Source organism: Pectinophora gossypiella, chromosome 2 (assembly GCF_024362695.1).
Source record: "Pectinophora gossypiella chromosome 2, ilPecGoss1.1, whole genome shotgun sequence".
Classification (NCBI taxonomy): Eukaryota; Metazoa; Arthropoda; class Insecta; order Lepidoptera; family Gelechiidae; genus Pectinophora; species Pectinophora gossypiella.
In genome coordinates, this window is record NC_065405.1 from 4926702 (window position 1) to 4945902 (window position 19201).

General features: G+C 37.9%; 1 protein-coding gene across 7 annotated transcripts in view; it reads right to left on the reverse strand.

Moving 5' to 3' along the window:
- Positions 1 to 19201, reverse strand: part of LOC126371816 (guanine nucleotide exchange factor DBS-like) — a 165475-nt gene that overhangs the window by 14440 nt on the left and 131834 nt on the right. For all 7 annotated transcript variants that reach the window (XR_007567088.1, XM_050017186.1, XM_050017202.1 and 4 more), the window contains exon 12: positions 3766 to 3900. Coding sequence is in view for 6 of the 7 variants with exons in the window: in XM_050017186.1 (XP_049873143.1) it covers positions 3766 to 3900 (135 nt within the window). In the remaining variant the exon portion in view is untranslated. The remainder of the gene's footprint in view (positions 1 to 3765; positions 3901 to 19201) is intronic.

The following is a 19201-nucleotide window of genomic DNA, read 5'->3' on the forward strand; positions in this document are numbered from 1 at the left end:
CTTCAGGACCCCGATACCGACACCGCCGGCGTGGTCGACGACTTCCCTCAATCAGCGCTTATCGCTATCGGCTTACTAGGGTCATTTAATTCTTTCAAATATTTTTCCTCTCAGACGACGCCCTGAGCCGAGGTTCGCGCTCAACTGGGCACCCTCAGGCCTGTTGTCTTAAACGATGTACCGGGTGAGAGCCTTCAGCGCTCCCCATTTGTCCGGCCAAGTAGTTAATGTCATTTGCGGCAAATCTTCGATAAGTCACGTCAAAAAAAGGTGTGTTTGTTGGCTGCTCTCGTTCGTAGCAGCGAGCGAACCTGTCCGAATGAGATCGGCAATATCGGTTCCGGACCGATGGCTGTTACCTCCCGTTCCCCTTCTGGCCAACTCGTCCGCCGCGTCGTTACCTCTTGAATCGCTGTGTCCTTTGATCCATTGTAAAGTGACGTGGTTGTACTTGCACACCTTAGTCAGTGATTGGTGGTAACTGTATGAGTATTAGTAGTAGTTGTTAAGGGCCTGCAAAACTCTGAAAGTATTCTAATGAAACTGTCCCGTACCTAGCTAGCCATGAACGCATTCGCCGCTAGCGTGATGCCCATTTGACCTGGATTTGGTGTTAAGGGAGCCTGATATTACATCTTCTTCTTCTATCGTGTGGGTTTTGAGGCGAATTACTAACCTCATCAACCCTGGTGTCAGGGTTACTATTGAGCCGCCAAAGGCCCCTGACATGACTCATTTATAACGACTACGTACTTACACAGTAAGTAGTAACCGGGACCAACGGCTTAACGTGCCTTCCGAAGCACGGATCGTCTTACTTTCGGACAATCAGGTGATCAGCCTGTAATGTCCTAACCAAACTAGGGACCTAATCATAAAATATTACATAATCATAAAATAAAGCATAATACACAAGGAGACGAGATGCATTGTAAAGTACATTTCTTTATCAACTATTAATGTAGGTAATCGACTAAATTTTTGGACAAAACTTGTACAACAAAGTGACTCTGCCCACCTCAGTAGCGCAGTAAGTGTGATATTAGATATGTGTAATTACTTGTGGCTCTGTCTGGTCCATTAGGGATAAAGCCGTGATTTATGTATGTTCAAATCTTCTTCTATCCTATGGGTTGCGAGGTGGATAACCTGGTGCGAGGGTTATTATTGAGCCGTCAAATGCCCCTGACATCGCTCATGTAACGACTACTTACTTACATCAGTAAGTAGTAACCGGGACCAAAGCCCATTGTTTTTTTAACTATTGTGTCTGGAAATCTTGGCCTCACAAGAATGAAACAAAACAATTTAAAAAATATTGATTATTTATGGCCATCACTGGCACGTTTACCCTTTACTAGGGCAGGCATAAATAAAAGAGGTGGTAGCTGTTCACTCAAAAGTTAAATACCTTGAACAGCTGATTGCTACGTAGTGTTGTGCAAATTTGAATTTATTACATGAAGACCTGGAATTCAATTGCTCATAACTAATGCAAATATGAACTTAGGCGGCCAATACTCTCGCATGTGATTTGTAGATAGTGACAGAGTTGGCACACTTCGGGTTGATACCCCCCTTCCGTTACACCCTGTAGATACGCTGGTAGACTAAAAATCGACTCAAGTTCTGTTGCCGACTCTAATAACTATCTACAAAAAGCATCATTTCAATGGGGACGGTATATTATCCAGAGTCAGAAAATAAAAGAAAACAATTCATGTGGACAAAGTATTTTTGGAATTTTTTGTCCACCAGTGTATTAGGGACGATATAAGAAACAACCCTTCAGTGATGATTTCTCCATACTCCTAGTATATTAGAGCAGTAACCAGAACATTTTAATTAGAAGCACTTAATAGGCCTTACTGGTTTTCCTTGAAGCAGGAAACAAACAAAAACACTACTTACACAATAAAAAAACATTTTCTTTAAACATGTTTGCTAAACGAAGCTTGCACCCAGAATTTTAAATAGGAGATGCTCAAACAAGTTGAGCTGACTTTTAGTGTGAGGTGGCATCTGAAATGCATTACCAAAATGTTAAGATAAGTTTTCTTACCGAGCTCAGAAAAGAGGTGCAATGACTGATAGTGTCACACCATTCCTGCAAACGTTTGTCATAATCTTCATAAACGGCTTCCAAGCATTCACATTCCGAAGGCGTCAAAGTCTTATTCACTTTCCAAAATTGTGTCTTTTTCTTTAGATTCTGCAGGGTTGACGTCCAGTTGTTTAATGTTTGGTTTCTTCCCAGGCTCTGAGTCTTCCTGTGATCCATAGAATGTTGGCTTTTTTTACAATGTCGCATGGTATAAGCGTAACTGTAATGCTTATTGCTTACAGATTTCAAACATCTACTTGGTTTACGACAAGATAACGTCGAGTGTAAACTTCGGACGTAACTGTCAGTATTGCTTTTCCGACACATGGTGGAGCCTCTTTTACTGCAGTGGGATATTGAGGAGTAGTGGTCGTTTATCGTATTGTTCCACTCCTTCATTATCCTCTTGTAGTCTTTCAGTATAGTTGATAGTACGTCTTCTGCTTCCTTACTGCTACACATTGTTTTCCTCAACTCAGTGCAACTAGATGATTTTAATTGTGAGTCCTTCGATGTTGCTGAGTCTGTTAAATATTCTGGCGTTGGTATCTGGACATCAGTATCGAGGCAGCCGTACAATGGATTTTTCACAAGTTCTGGCACATCTACAACGGTGGGAGCGGTGGTTAGTGATTCTGCTGTATTATCCTCCGAAGCGGTAACGATATCGGAATCCGGTAGGTACGTAATTTTTTCTTCAGTTTTCTGGGTATCCTCATAACCAGGTAGCGGCTTACCGTAATAAAAGTTTCCAATGAATGGTTCCATGTACACAGGTTTGATTGCGCGTGGATTGTATTTGACACGAGTGTTTCTACCGACATCACTCACAGTTTTTTTACACTTTTTAGCTGATTTCTCCTTGTCGAACATCGTTATTTGATTTGCATAGTCACTGAATAAGGTGGAATCCGACGCGGATCTGGTGAGGCGTTTCTTCTTCCGTGTGGTGGGGTTGTCGTTTTTTCTGTAGTACCACGAGTAGGAGGTGCCGACGCTGATGTTTGCAGATGATTTATGGAGGTCGTATTTTCCATACTTCATGTTGCAGAGGAGGTGCAGCACGCGACCGAGAGCCTGCAGCGGCGCAGACGTGCACTCTTCGAATGCCGTGCGTGCATTGCGTTCCGCTCGGCGGAGCGCGCCGGCTCGCGTGCGCACCATGCGCTGCACATGCACCAGTATGCACCGCGGCCGCGGCCCGTCCGTGACTGTCAGCCGGGAACGCTTACACATGTGGACCACGCACCACTTACATAGTGGTGGCATATTTAATTTTCAGAGCGCGTAGTGGTACGACGATATCGCGCTTCATTGAGCCAGTCGACTGTGACGCATGGAACGTTGCGATCGCGAACCGTGCCCACTGATCAATGGCGAGAGTTAATAAATGCATTCCATATGGTGCTCTACATAGCAGTGTCACCGTGCTTCCTGTGGATGTCACAATAACAGACAAGGTAATCCAGTGGCAGCAGTGTTGAGGATGTTCCGGCGATTGGCAACCACGAGTTATGTTGTCATGACAATAATCCTTGGTTCCAAAGACCTAGCTTTCCGAGATATAGGTAATAGCTGTTGGACTCACGTTGAGTATGGAGTGTGGAAGCCGCGACCGCCGTGCTTCCTTATCATGTCGCTATAGTAGTAGTGACACTCACGTTGAGTATGGAGCCCAGCTCGTGCACGTAGACGCGCTCGGTCTGCAGCAGCTCGGCAAGCACGTGTCCACGCCGTGAGCGTCGCGCCTCGGCGTCCTCGCCACCGGAGCTCTCCGAACCGCCTGACGTCTCCATCTACAGACAAAATACACACATTATTTAGTAAAAGATTCATGCAAAGATAGCACTATCCAGGGATTGCTGTAGAATTTGAGTGGGCCCTACGGTAACCAATATTGGATTGTATAACGCACACAGCGCGGGTTCCATGGGGATTCTGGTCGTCCCAACGAGTTCTTTAAAATGTGGCTTCACGTATTACAACTTAGTTCAATAATACTTTAATACAATAACACCTATAAATAATATTAGATACCTACATTAGTATTATAAGTAAATCATCAGCTTCTTTGAACTCTCTCTCTCTGTCACAAAAAGTTTAACTTTTAATAACAAAATCTAGGTATTTCGGGACATTGCATGGCACATTAGTAGTTTTAGCAAATATGCTGCAGCTTTGATATAAATTACACTGGTTCCTCAGAACTAAGGTGGTGAGGTGGAGCCGTTGAGACTGTCAGATTTAATTTAAATAAGCAGTCGAGCATTTTAGGCTGGAAAAAATAAACCATTTCAGAAATCCCCTCGCGTTAATGAACGCGAGCAGGTGTTCCTACTGTGGGAAACACCGCAGTCCTTTACGGCTTATGTTACGATCAGCTGTTCTTAAACCGCAAATCAATAAGTTTCAGAGCAAATTGTTGATTGTACTAAGTAGTTGTAATTCAATTCAAATTCAAAAATATCTTTATTCAGTGGGTAACATAGTTATACTTTGAATCGTCAATTTCTACATAACGAACGTACCTATTATCCGCCTTAAACTACTGTTACTGCAGCTTCTCACAACCTGTATAGCCGAGGAAAAGAAGCTGCAAGAAAAACCTCAGCACAGAGCCCTAGACGTTCTTTTTTTTTTCAATAAATATTGTTACACAATTGAGTAATTTAGCTGCCTAATATCAGTTCTCAGACAGTTAATCCCATGCATTCATATCTTCTAAATAATCACTAACCTTATAAATAACCTTTTTTGCAAAGTTTCTGTTTAACTACTATCTAAAACAGTTGAATATAGAGTCTAGATGTAGACCACTGCGGGGCAAGAGTGAACTGTTTCATACTAGATGAGGACATGATACAGTTCGTAAATACTTGCTAGTTCAATACGGGATCCGACAATCCGTGATTGATGACAATCTCTGTCCAGGAACCCGTGATAACCCCGGAGAACGCTTGACTTTCATATTGATTGTAGATTGTATAATATGTTGGCCAGATATCATGATCTTGACATTACTATGCCCTTAAATGCATATAAAAATATTGCACTGGCTGCTTTTTTTTATTTTTTAATGTAGTTTATATCTTGTTTTTCTTGTTCACTTGATCGTGCATGCTGTGACTACTTGTAATTGAGCTAGCTCTTAATCTTTTTTTTATTGTCTGTAACTTTGCATGTGCAGAGTGTAGCTTGTAAGTTGTCCATAATAAATAAATAAAATAAATAATAAAAAATAATGTTACGAGTTCGAATCCAGGCTCTGGCTCTAAACCACTGTATTCGACTTATGCGTTTGAATTCATGTTTGGATAATTGATATCACGTGGTTTCCGGGAATTGCGCCTGGTTAGTGACAATAAACTCGTTCGGTTACATGGGACTTAAACATAGCTGGCAAGGAGTGGGTGTGATACAAGCGTGATGCTATGTTATGTTACGCATACGCACACCATAACGCATGCCATCAAGAACTTTCGAGCTTTATGTATTGTAGGATCTTTCTTTACCCGAAACTGAAAGTGGTCATCGCGAAACTGCCCCGAGTTACGGCTGTGTTGGCGGTCGTCCACACTAGAAGTACTCTTTCTTCTTAATTTAGCTATGTTTTTCTTCATCATTATTGTATTGTATCACAGTAACTATGTATTTGTAAATGTTTTTATTGCTTCGCGACAGTTTATGAACATTGTTCCAGTTTGCAGTTCGGAAATTAATGTATTTTGATTCTATTACTTGTTCAATGATAATTTTTTGTTTATGTTTGTAGTTTTGTTGGCATTTTATAGCTTGTCACGTAACTGTCACAAATACATATCTACAGATTACAAATTCAAATAAAAACTTCCGTTAATGATAACAGGTTTTCTTTCACATTCATATTCTATAGCGAACATTGAAAAGTCTTCGGATTGTTCGCAATTATTCAACGGTACAACGAATTATGTTCTGTTCATCATTGCTTCATTCAATTACAATCATGCTACTTGGTTTCCTAGTGTATTTTAACGGTAACTACGATTTACCTTATATCTAGATTCCAGAATGAAAATAATTTACCAAAAGCACGGTTAGTAGGTAAACATAGAGTTTTACGATACGCTACGTTATGTTAAAAAAAAACATAAGTACTCACAGACTTGTGTTGCTCAGAAAAATCCTTAACAATTTTGTATCCAGTTTTTAACATCACATTTATCGTATCCATTCCCACAACAATTCACACTCGTAAACAACACATTAAAATAATAAAATCGAACATTCACTAATTACGTGACATGACTTGAGTGAGCATCACCGATTTTTTGGGGATATTTTCAAAAATAGCTGTGGGTTTGTTTGGTGCGAGCACATGCTGCGTCTGTTGAGAATAAGGAACTGCCGGGAACCAAGGGGCGCGGGAATACGTTGGAGCCGTAAAAAAAACTTGTTGCCTCCACTTTTGAACCGGCTCGCAGGCTGCTCTACTTCGTCCTCAGAAGTGTTACATTATATATTAAAAAGTAGTTTATTCCGAACCGATATTGGAAAGGAGAACGTTGACTTACTTGAGACAGAGAATCTTGATCTGTGTATGAATCAGAACCATTCGAAGTAGATGTTGCTTCCACCATATTTGTATTTGATTTATACTGTTTGCTTTTAAAACTAGAAACGCCCATTCGCGTTAGAACTACGATATATTGTATTCAATTTTATTTTGTCTGTTTACCTTAAATGCGACCGTATTAACACCTAAATATAACCACTTTCAATTGACATTTGGACGTAGTTAATTGCATTAATGGCTGTCACATGGGAATGAGGAACGAAATCCAACCCACGTGTCATTTACGAGCTAAATCCGGATAATCGTCTGGAGTTTGGAGTTGGTTGTTTTGCTTACCTTTGGGTCAGATGCATACCTATGCCAGTGTGAGGAATTGACCACTTAGAGAAATATCTCCGATTTCTTTTTTTGAATAGGGGTTTCTTGTTATTTTCGTTAAACTCTTTGCCTTCGGGCAAGTCTGGGGCCAAAAGCAAACTCATCAAAGATAAAAAAAAACCTTTTTTTCACAAAGTGGTTTAGAAAAGCGATTCACCTACTGAATTAATGATAATTTATACTTGTTTATGTAGTAATAATTATCATCATTTCAGTAGGTAAATCGCTTTTATAAACCACTTTGGGAATAATCACGTAAATACGTAAAAAAATTACAAAAATATAACATAAACAAGCTCACGACTGTATTCCCAATTGGGGTAGTTAGAGGTACATTATTGTATTCAATATACAAAACTTACGGAATAAAATTTTATGTAAGAAAATTTATGTTGATGAAACTAAAACTTATTGCAATAAAGAAGTAGAGTACCATTCCCTAAGGGTCGGCTGCAACGGTAATACGTAAAGGGAGCGTGCAGCTATGTACGCGGCATCACTACGCAGGCCACGTTGTTTGTCCCTTATCTGTGTGCGTGAGTCCTTACACACACTTGTGTTGCAGAACATACCACACCTGCTTCTTCCTTAGTACCTCGTAGGTCCTTCCCTGCAATGGTCCATAGTCTTTCATTATTCAAAAGCTCCCCAAACTATTGATCTCAAACGTCTCGGCCCAAATCCCTCCCAGATTCATTGTTCTTTTGTTTATTTTTTTCTAGAAACATCTGTGTCAGTATTGTCTTTCTGTTTTTCTTTTTTAAAACGAGAGTGTAAGCACGTGCTATGTCGTGTTCGAAATACAAATTCTAGGCGAGTTGTCATGGTGATTTATTTACTCTAAGCAAGTTGAATATGCAAGAATTTCGAGTAAGTAATTAGTAGGATACGCGTAGAATGTAGATTTTAGACAGCGCGTGTGGGGAAATAAATGTGCGTTGTAAATGAACATATTTGGTAGGTACCAGATTAGGGAAACTTATAGCTTTCCCATTGTGATTATAATACGTGATAGAAAAAATAAGTACAGACTTATGTTCAATGTTACTTAATTCTAAACTTGGAAAAGTAACAGGTAAGTAGATTAAAAACAATAAAGATTTAATCACTCATAAAGAAGATAAAATGAGCTGTTATATAGTTTCTCTCTCTCTCTCTCTCTCTCTCTCTCTCTCTAAAGCTCGTCCGTCTACTGAAGGCGATTAAGCAGTGTTTTCGAGGCATTTTTGTTTTCGTAGATTATATTTAATATAGGTAAGTAGGTCCGTAGGTACTCTTTATCGTCGTATATTAAACTGTCTTTGACTAATAGGCGATGAAATGAAATTTTAATTTTGAATTGAAATAAATAATATTCAGTGAAATGTAGTTTTAGTGTAATGTATCTTATAAACTTTGTACACCCGCATCATAAGCATATAACAGCTCATTTTGTTCATTAATTAATCCAAGATGCGTCCAGAACGTAAGATACTGCAGGCTTATAAACGGCTTATAAACTTGTAAGTGTCACGGATCGCAATGACCCCGCCGCTGCGCACTTGAACTGATTGACCATTTACGATCGCAATTGCTCTCTGGGTGCGCCGGTGCATTAATCAACCTGCGCGGGAGATTGAACCCTATTGCTCTAATAACAAGCACTGTAGACGGTGAGTCATAGCTACCAGGAACACAGGAACATCCAGGATATTGGTGGCACTTCATTACGACTGAAGGTCGCAAAGCTGTTTACTTCATAACAATGAAGTAAATATGCATGTATGTATTGTATGCAATAGAATGAAAATGCAAATGTAACTCGGTACTTATACACAAGCTTGATAATGACTTAAAGGATTAACTCTGATACTTACAGAGTGCCATTCCGTGGTAAGTAGCGCTTGATCTTAATTAGTATGAATGGTGAAGTGGCTATAGAATCCAGTCGCAATTATTTGCGGGATTGGAGGGCTCTCCATTTGTCCGGAGAGATCGAGAATGCAATTTGAGGCGAATTTACAATAATTCACGTCCAAAATGAGTACCTACTGAAATAGATACCAAAACGAAAAGCTCCCTCAAGCAAACCCATACGAAGGACAATAAATATCATATATCTTATATCTCTATCTTATAGATAAGCTAGCTAAAGCTACAATCGAAGCTTATTTTATCTGGGAGGCAGTAACCGAGGTTAGGGCAGAACAGTTGCCCGTGCGCAGAACCGGGACCCGCGCCGTTACTGCGACCGTTACTGTAATATGTTGCCGATACCAGTGTGTGCTATTATGTTCGGGTGGCTTCTGGGGAAACTTTACGATTGTGAGGAAAGGATTGCTGTGTTAACGTACCGTGCGTGAGAAAGAGAAAGAATGTTTATGTTTAATTTCTTCAGCAAAGAACGACGAAGAGAAGAACTCTTCTATAATATCCGAACAAGTTTCTCCACAATTGCAGTCGACGATATGGGTCGCACCTGTCGCGTTTGTCTAACAGAAAGCTCGATGAGGTGTGGGTACTTAGTTCATCTTGCGATGGATGTACCTCTGACTACTCTAATTGAGATATTGTCGTATGCTTATATGTATTACGCGAGCACTTCTTATTAAGTATAAATCAGTTCCTTTCACATGCCCATACTGCTACAAAATATGAATGATGGATGATCCATTAAATTTTCATTTAATTTTCTGAACACCGAGTCAATTGTTTTGACCTCTGACTCTCCGACAAGAGTCTGGTTTAATTAGCTCCGCAATGAAAACCATAAAGGTCATACGTTTAACTTTAAATCAACATGGTTCCCTGCATGGTTATGATTATCTTGCGCAATAATCAGTTATATAGTTGTTATGATAGAGTTTAAATAGGTTTACAAGGTGTGAGAACCATCATAGAACATTCATACATACATAAACTCACGCCCGTAATCCCTAATGGGGTGGGTAGAGCCACAAGTAATCAAAGACAACTTGCAGCCACTGTTGATACATAGTCCTAAGATGAATATGATGAACCTTATGGTGATAAGGGATCAGCCTATCGCCCATAACATTAGTCCGTCATTAGAGGACACAATCCATCTGACGGATTTTACGACATGCCCGGGAAGAGAAGCAACTGAACGTGTTCTATGTTTTTTATTTGCTCCCAGAATACTAAAGAAGCATACTAACTAAATAGAACTATGCTTCCAAATGGAGACAGGTGCAGTAGATGAAGAGAAAGAAGAGGGACAATAGATTTGAGTTATATTGCTTACCTATAATAGGGATTCGGGTAAAGAAAATGATAGGGATTCAGTTGTTTTCAAGGTAGGTAGTGTATTCAGACAGTCTGCACTCTAACTCAAAAGAAAACTTAATACTACAGAAGCTGATTGATTCAACTTCAGTATTACAAAATGTATTTAAATATTAACGTTCTTGTTGATATGTGTTTGATTAGATGTGAGCTAATAAGTCATATATGCAAACTGTAAGATGCTCTGGTACTTTATACCATCAAAAATGTCTGCGACGGAAATATTAATATTAATAGATATGTATCTTTAAATGTATCTTCGCGATGTATAATTTGAAACAATAATCGAGGTCATGATAATAAATCTTGCAAACCAATACTCTGTGGGACACGGAAACTTCGCGTAAGCAAAATCATCATCAGAGTTGCTTATGCTTACCTAACTGTTGAAAAAAGCGGCCATTGTTTAAATGCCAGAGTCAAACGAATAAATAAAAGCCCATAATTACACGTTAGTTACCAATTTCGGCGTCTTTCTTGCAAATCTATCTGGAATTACAAAATAAGGAAACGTATTGATTTGCTATTGAATAACGTTTTTATTTCAATTGTAAAATCTACCGTGTGTCTGCAAGAGGTGAGTGCTTTGCTGTCGAAAAACAACATAAAAAGTTACCGAGTTTTAGTCACATTTTTGTTCGTTCTGTAATGTTAGGGCACATTTTCGAATATTCATTACCAACTCACAGAGCTGAGTTTCCATGAGAGCTCCTCCATGACCTGCGCCCAGCCCACGTGTATGCTGCGCACCCTGGTCTGGCGCGGGTCCAGCTGCCGCCGCGCCACCACCGGTGAGCTCGGCGTCGACTTGATCTTCTTCCCCTTCATCACGTTCAGACTCCTCCCCATCTTGAAGGTCATCGTCTCATGCGACACTACCTTCTGACTATGCGACCGCCCCGGCACTGACGATGCCATATTGTCATTTTCTTTAAAGTCCCAACCTTTCTTAAGCCTCATTAATTCAAATTTTCAGCACTTTCACAATCACTATAGGTGTGTTCGTCTTTATAATTATGAGTAGAGACAAAAATCTAAGCAATCAAACAGACGTAGACGGTAGCAACATTGTTAAGTAGTTCAAATAAATAATGGTAATCGTAATGTTTGTTAGATATTCAAATGCAGGTCAAATTGTGTAGGATCGGAGTGCAGTTCCGGCAACATTGAGCGATATGAGCCTGATAACGATGCACCAGTCACCAATAGGCCCAACGGCCGTAAGAAATTACGAAATATTCGACACTATAACCAAGATGCTTTTCAAAATTCCCATTTTCATCAGTAGCACATTTAAGTGCGATTAGAAAAAGACGTAAACGCCGCGGTCTTAAACAGCATATATCTTATTATCTATGACAAGTTGACACTAATATGCCATTAAATAAGTGTGAATTGCTCTTGTGTCACCTATGATCGACTGTGAAATTGTTTTACTAGACATAGATAGACAAATCCAATTAAATTGACTACAAAAAATGACGTTTAAAATCAATTGGATTCGTAGGAGTTGCTGCTGTTGTGGAAAATTGACTGACAGTTGCACCTCAACTGAAGGAAATTTTAGTACTACACTACGTAAGTAAAGTAACCAGCAAAGATTATAATTATATTGCCATATATAAATAACATCATTCATTTATCCAAAATACAAGTTTTGTTGTTGTTGAGTTTGTAGCTTTTATTATAAACATCATAAGCCATTAAACATACAGCCGCTTAAGGCAATAAAATCATTGACGATTCTAATAAATTATGATAAATTTCCAAAAGCAATCTTGTTTTTGAAAAGGTCCGGTGAATTTTCAATGGAGTTTCTAAAAAATTAATAGCTATTTAGCCCAAAATTTTACACGATGATCATCATACGTGGGTGCGATGAGTAGAGAGTAATCTCGGTAGAAATTAACAATCGACGTGGAATCGAAAACAGACAGCAAGTGGGACGCAGCTGTAGATACTCAAAACGAAACTTTAAAAAACACGTTACTGCCTTCAAAATCAGTGAAACTGTTTGAATTAAAATGCAACCTTGGATGTATGGAGATTGTTTTGTATCTATCGATATCAGTACCTATGTTGAAATTTGTCAATAAACTCTGTCGTTATCCATAATTCATGTCGAAGAGTATTTATACCTTAGATAAGTTATTGAATCTAGATCAAGATCATTGAACATAAATGCCATGTCGTGATAGATCAAATGTACCCATTGCATATTGGCAAATTGCAAAATGAGAAGATATCCTTTGAAAATTTCAGCATACATTGAATAATAAGTTTATATATGTTCCATTAGACCTTTGAACAAAAGGAAGTAACTAACACAGACAACGCTTCATCTACGTATTATGTAGTGTAACATTCTTTGGAGCTAAAGTCAAGAGGGAATCTACTGCCCTATTTTTCCCTAAAATGAAGCATGAAGAATGCTACACCGACATGAGCGTGGCTCTTAAATTAGTGATGATGATGTGTATTCTTTGATGCAAAAGTAAGTTGAAGGGACTTATGAAAGTCTTGTACATAATGGTGGTGTGATAGAGTCCTGTGATCAGATCACCAGAGACCTCATCAAAGGTCAAGAAATGTCATAAATCAATGGAATTTCGTATGTTCAATATTAGGGTTACCTAAGTTTTATTTTGATAATATAATTCGTGATAAATAATGTGTAATATCTATTGTAGAGGCTTTTTAAGATAACCTATAGTACGGAAGATGAGTTTGGTAACTTGTCTGATATTACTGGTTATGTCAGAGATGGTATCACATGTAGTGAAGTACCCAGATATGATTGAACTACGACCCGCTCGCGACACCGCTGGTCCACTTTCACCAGCCCAGCTCGCTTCATGAATAAATTAACTGTTATTAAACAAATAATTGCTTGTGTAACTCAAGAAGCGATAAGTACTGGCCTGCGGTGTAATCATAGAACAATGAAGATTTATATGAGAAAACCATGAATGTTATTGATATGAAAATGTGAAAGTCTAAAAGAATGCGCGTTCGGATAAGCGCTAAATAAAAATGCGCGGAACGAATTTACTTTGAATTGAATGCACTGAATACTATTTCCGTGACCGAACGTGTTGCCAGAATGACGGATCGCTGACTGTTCCCACAATTTTATGTTTTGCAAAATAGGTAGAATTTATAATACTAGTAATAATGTACTGAACAAACAACTATTTCCCCGAAGCTCGGTGTCGCGTTTGCATTGATATCGAAACGAAGTCAAGTGTTATCTTTCCCACGTTTGCAAATCCATCAAAATAGATTTCTCCCGTCTGATTTTACAGCTGTAAAATTAAATATAGGTATATCTCTTTCCGTATCAATCTTGTTGCTTGAACGCTTGTTAAGAAAGCACACTGATTTATGAGATGTAGATCTAATAAACCACAGTACCATTTAATTAAAGCTTCTAGGGAACAGCGTTTATGGTATAGTGATGGCATACAAGACGGATGGAGTAGGTATGTGATAGTAAAAGTGGCTAATCGACAACTAACTGGTTTTACGGGAAACGTCACAAGCACTACACGTAAGCACCTATAATAGCAACAGAACAAAACTGGCCACTGACTTACTACCGGCAACTGATTTTAATTCCATTGGGATGGAATGACATTGATGGCTAGGCTCATTACAGCTTTGCGCAAGTCAGTTCTCACGGCGCTCTTTCCACCTCTTTCTCTGGTCTTATTAGCAACACAAAAAATACATGTCTACATGCGTTAGTCATTTGTCGGTAGCTTTCGAGTTTCCTCCATTTGTGAAACGGACACGATACGAACATTAGCGACCGTCGTTTCACTTGCAAACGAAACTCAACGAGCAATTCCTTTTTGAGGGTGAAACTTGTGTCTGTAGAAGCAACGATATCAAAATGTAAACTGGCCGTTGGACCATAAATAAAGACATTTGGTGAAATATAACAATTATAAATCAACTTAAATTCCTGCAAGATAAGTTGGACAAGGTGAACAGTGATAAATTGAGGAAAGAAATTGTGGTTTCCGAACATTCAGAGTCAGAAGCAAGAGTGATGGGTTTGCGTCAGAACCGTTTGAGCGCAGAATTTTAAAAGGCTAGTCTTTGTTGCAAACGGTATACGCATGACCATAAAACCATATATGCGTTTGCATTAAGTTTCCACATGTGGGAGAATGCGCTGTGAGTGTAGATGGCAGGTCCCGTTAGCTATTGTGTCTGGGCAATTGATTCCATGCGTGCGAGAGATGTGCTCTCGATTGAGCGTGAGCAGTTATTGCAGGCTTCAATCCAGTTCAGAACAGTTAATGTTATGTTTGAGATAAAAACTCTGAAAACGAGAATGTAACTGACACTTGATCAGATGAAATAAGACGATATCTTTGGTTTCTTTCTGATTTCGTCGCTAAGAAGACGATATTTTTATATCGACTTTTTATCAGAATAGCAAAGCATTATGATGCCAATATGGTTTATTGCAAAGGTGGGCGCAGGAAAGGAAAACAACTTGTTCCTTTAACGAATTATTTTAAAGTAAAGAAATATACAGTGTGACTGATAGAACGAATGATTGAGTTATAAACAAGTGTATTTGAGCATTGAACAAGTGAATTTATGATTGAATGAATGAATGTTTGTTTTTAATTATATTGAGCAAGCTTGATATTTGCAAATACCAATATGGTTTGATGAGTAATACCTATTACCTACTAACGGATGTATACCTGTCAAACATAGAAAGTAATGTATTTACAAGATATTATAATAAGATAGTATTCTAATGCACTGCGGTTGCCTTTCCCCTTGAATTGATACCGGAGATCCAAGTAATAATAAAATTTGCAGAGCTGCAGCCGCGGCGATGTAAAGTTTTACCTTCTGTGATAATAGGTATTATGACAGTCTGAACTTCGAAGCGTAGATTTGTATCGTCTACATTACTCTAGCTAGCGAGATTGAATTGGGATTTCCGATACCCAAGTTTGCGATAATTGGGAAGTTTCCTAGGTCAAAGATAAATCATGAAATTCTGATTACTAAATAAAGATCTAAAGGTGACAAAAAACGTTTTCTTTCTTCTATTTAACTTGTTTATGAATTTATTTATAATTAATAAAGATGTATATGTGAATGTAATAATAAGTGCGACATTCTGTCACGTTTTTCTATGACATCACAGGTTGCTTTTCATACAAATTCCATAGTAATTGCGTGTCTTGACGTTAAGTAAAAAGTAACTTATTTGACTGATTAGTTGGAAACTACCCTATATCTGAACAACAACTTATTTCAAAACATTAACTCTTATAAATGATACTTAAACAAACAATTCTTAGTATTTTATTCATAAACCATTAATTAATTAATTTTGGAGGACAAGATAGACAATGAATATCGTTCAAATTCCAATTATTAGAAATGCATTGCAGTGACTTTAGCTTCAACTTTTTATTCTAGTCGCTGAGTGAATATATAGACACTTTAAAGCATTTTTTTAATACTCTTCTTGACTAACCGAGTTAAATCTAACGTACCAAAGATACTACTACTAAAGGGAAGGTGGGTAAAGGTACTAAAGGTACTGCGAAGACATTCTTGACTAAATACTTAAAACTACTAAAACAGAACACAGTACTCATGTTTACTGATTTCACACGATTCCGTTCGATATTTGTGTGGTTTATTCAGATTGCGTAAACAATACAATTATTTTAAACAAACAGACAGACCGTGCGATTAATGAAAATATCCGGCGATCATGATCCTTAATAATAAGGGGCGACCATATTGAAATGCAGGGTCAAAATAAAGTTGAGTGGCCATCCTGCTACTATTATACTCGCATACACTAAACTCGCATACTCACACATACATATTTCTACTTAACACACACCCTTCACTCTAATACTTAGATGTAAGTTTAATTTTCAGTTTCCTTTGGCAAACTATGCGCAAACATCACCATGTACCCTTTTTTAGCGGTTTCCCAAGATACATGCTCCGCCTAGTTTGAGAACCTCTGTTCATTTGGATATATTTTTAATATAAGTATCCATCCTACTTTATGTATCTCATTGTTTTGTTTTCTGGTATTAAAAACAATTTTCATTTAATTTTCATATGTATGTGTGTGTGAGAGAGAGTGTATGTGTGTGTTGTATATGTAACTAATTATGTTTTTGGGAGTGAATATTTTTCATTCATTCTTAAAGTTCATTTTAATCACGATCAACAGATCACCCTACATAAATAGGGCCATTTTATACTTCATAAGTAGAAATCGACAACTACCATTCATTGACAGAAGCGATTTCAAATGTCATAGTTAAAATATTTTTCTCTGGCATATAATTAAAAATCATAAACTAGAAAACCAATTCAAATTCAGAGACATCGAATTTAATTCGGGATTCAAACCTGCAACTTTTAACGTGGGTCTCTATAAAGATAGTTTAATTAAACCTACTCGTGAATTTCCTGAACTTTACACACCTCGACCTGCGCAAAGGCAACATTAAGAGAACATACGCCATAAAGGCACCTGTCGCCGCCTCACTTTCACTGACACATTTCACCACACCACGCCGAGAAATCAGATGTCCCAATTAATTTAATCAACCATCTACTAATGCGAGTATAATTTCTATAATCAGCGAGTTTTTTCTACCCGAGCAGTGATACCGGCCTATCAAATTGCAAAACGCGGCGAAATCCTACCACATTCAAACGCGTCGGCATTTGAGATCATAAAATTGTACTTAAGTACAGCAAAAATAATTACTTTATAACTTACTTAGAAATATATTTCGAAATCTACAGGACTACATACGAGCGTGTATGTAACAGATCGATGATTGATTTCAGTTGCGCATGAGTTTAATTGCTAGCAGTTTTGAAACAGTTTAAGTAGGTATGAGGTCGATTATGTATAAACTACATAATGATTAGTATAATTTTAAAATATTTAAATGGGCGTAGCTGCAAACATGCTACTTAAAAAACAAGAAAAATAGAAACTTCGTGGTAAGGCGGTGAAGGTTGATATATTAGCATAGCATAATCTTTTCTATTAAATGCCCTAACTCAATACGAATATATCAGTCGGTTTACTGTTGTGTAAGAATGCATATCACTTAGTATGTCATTAAAATCTATTGTAGACTTTAATGACATACATTTTTTACATGGAATAAACAGTCCCAAACTAGTTTCAAATACAAGGCTATATTTTATTATGTATATAAGTACTATGGATAGTACCTGTATGGTCACGAGTACTTATATGTAACACGTTGAAAAAATGTCACATTAACTTTTTTTTGACAAATTAAATCGTAAGTCTCATTAAATGTCAAATATGATAGTGCGACAGGGTTCTAAAGGTACTTAACCCTTTTTGACAAATTAACGAACGTTTATTCATTAAATAAAAATAAATCAAATCATAGTCATAGTCAATTTTACAATTAATAAAATTATTAAAAAATCTTAGTCCATAAATAACCCGTCCCTGACCGTTCCTGGTGCAAAGGTGCCCATAACGCTCGCTGTCGGGTTCCAAAGTGGGTACGTGATATCATGACTGTACTTAGTGCCTTTAATACTAAGTAAGGTACATTCAAAACTCCATTATCCATAGGTGATCGTATCACTGGTATATACCTACATGAGAAATAAGGTTGAAGAAAACTAGGAGAGTAGTTGATAGTGGAATTTACGACCGCAAACCGCATCCCTGCAGGCTGGTGAGGTCCGCTTGAGACGGGTTATACCGCAAATGGGAGTCAGGGAGGTGCCCAGGGTAGGAGTTGAAAAGTGTATGTTAAGATGAGTGTGATTTAATTAGTTTCACCAATCGTACACTGTAGTAAAAACGTTAAAACCACTTCGCATATAATTCACTTTAAATATATAGGTTACAAACACGTCCGACATTAAGAGTCCTAGTTAAGAGTCTTTTGTAATTATTTCTTTTTATTTTGGTGCAATAAAGTATATTTGTATTTGTAAGAGACAGATCGATGCTATAAAATTAATCAAAAAGTAAAGAATTCATATTTTTATAACCTTTTTTTTAAAAGGTATTTTTATGTTGCAATTGTCTGCAATGTATAATCCTATTTAGAGTTGAAAGGTTGGTAAAATTGCTTTGACCGGTTAACTGACACATTAGTACTTATATATACCTAAAACATGTACAGTAAATGCATGCTGTGATATATAAATTACCTATCATCATATTAGCGTTATCCCGTTTTTACAGGGTCCGCTTACCTAACCTGAAGATTTGACAGGTCAGGTTTTTTACAGAAGTGACTGCCTGTCTGGCCTTGCCTGCTTGTCTGGTGTTGTACCTGGTGAGAGCCCTCAGCGGTCTCAATTTGTACGGCCAAGTAATTAATGCCATTTGCGGCAAAACTACAATGAGTCAAGTAAAAAATAAACTATTTCATATTGTCTACTTCTATCTAGTATATTTCTAGATGCGGCCCTGGCTAGCAGCGGGTAATCTCGTTAATGTCTGAAGGTGCATCGACCGGGCTGCACGTCATATAAACAACGTGTGAAGCGATGCATCATAAAGCGATCTCATAAGATCATAACTTGTGCATCGTACAGAGGACAGACTCAACTCAAAATTTCATACACATATCATTTTATAAGTTGATATGACGTGCGCGGAGGTCCGTGTTGCTTTATACAGGGTGTTAGTGACATCGTAACGAAAACTTTGAGGGGTGATTGAGGCCATGATTCTGAGATGATATCAAGTGGAATTTTCCGTCGCAAAAGTATGGAATTGAAAATAATTTAAAAAAACACAAAAATTTTCAGGAATATTCAGACTGAAAATTCCACTTGATATAGACTCAGAATCATGG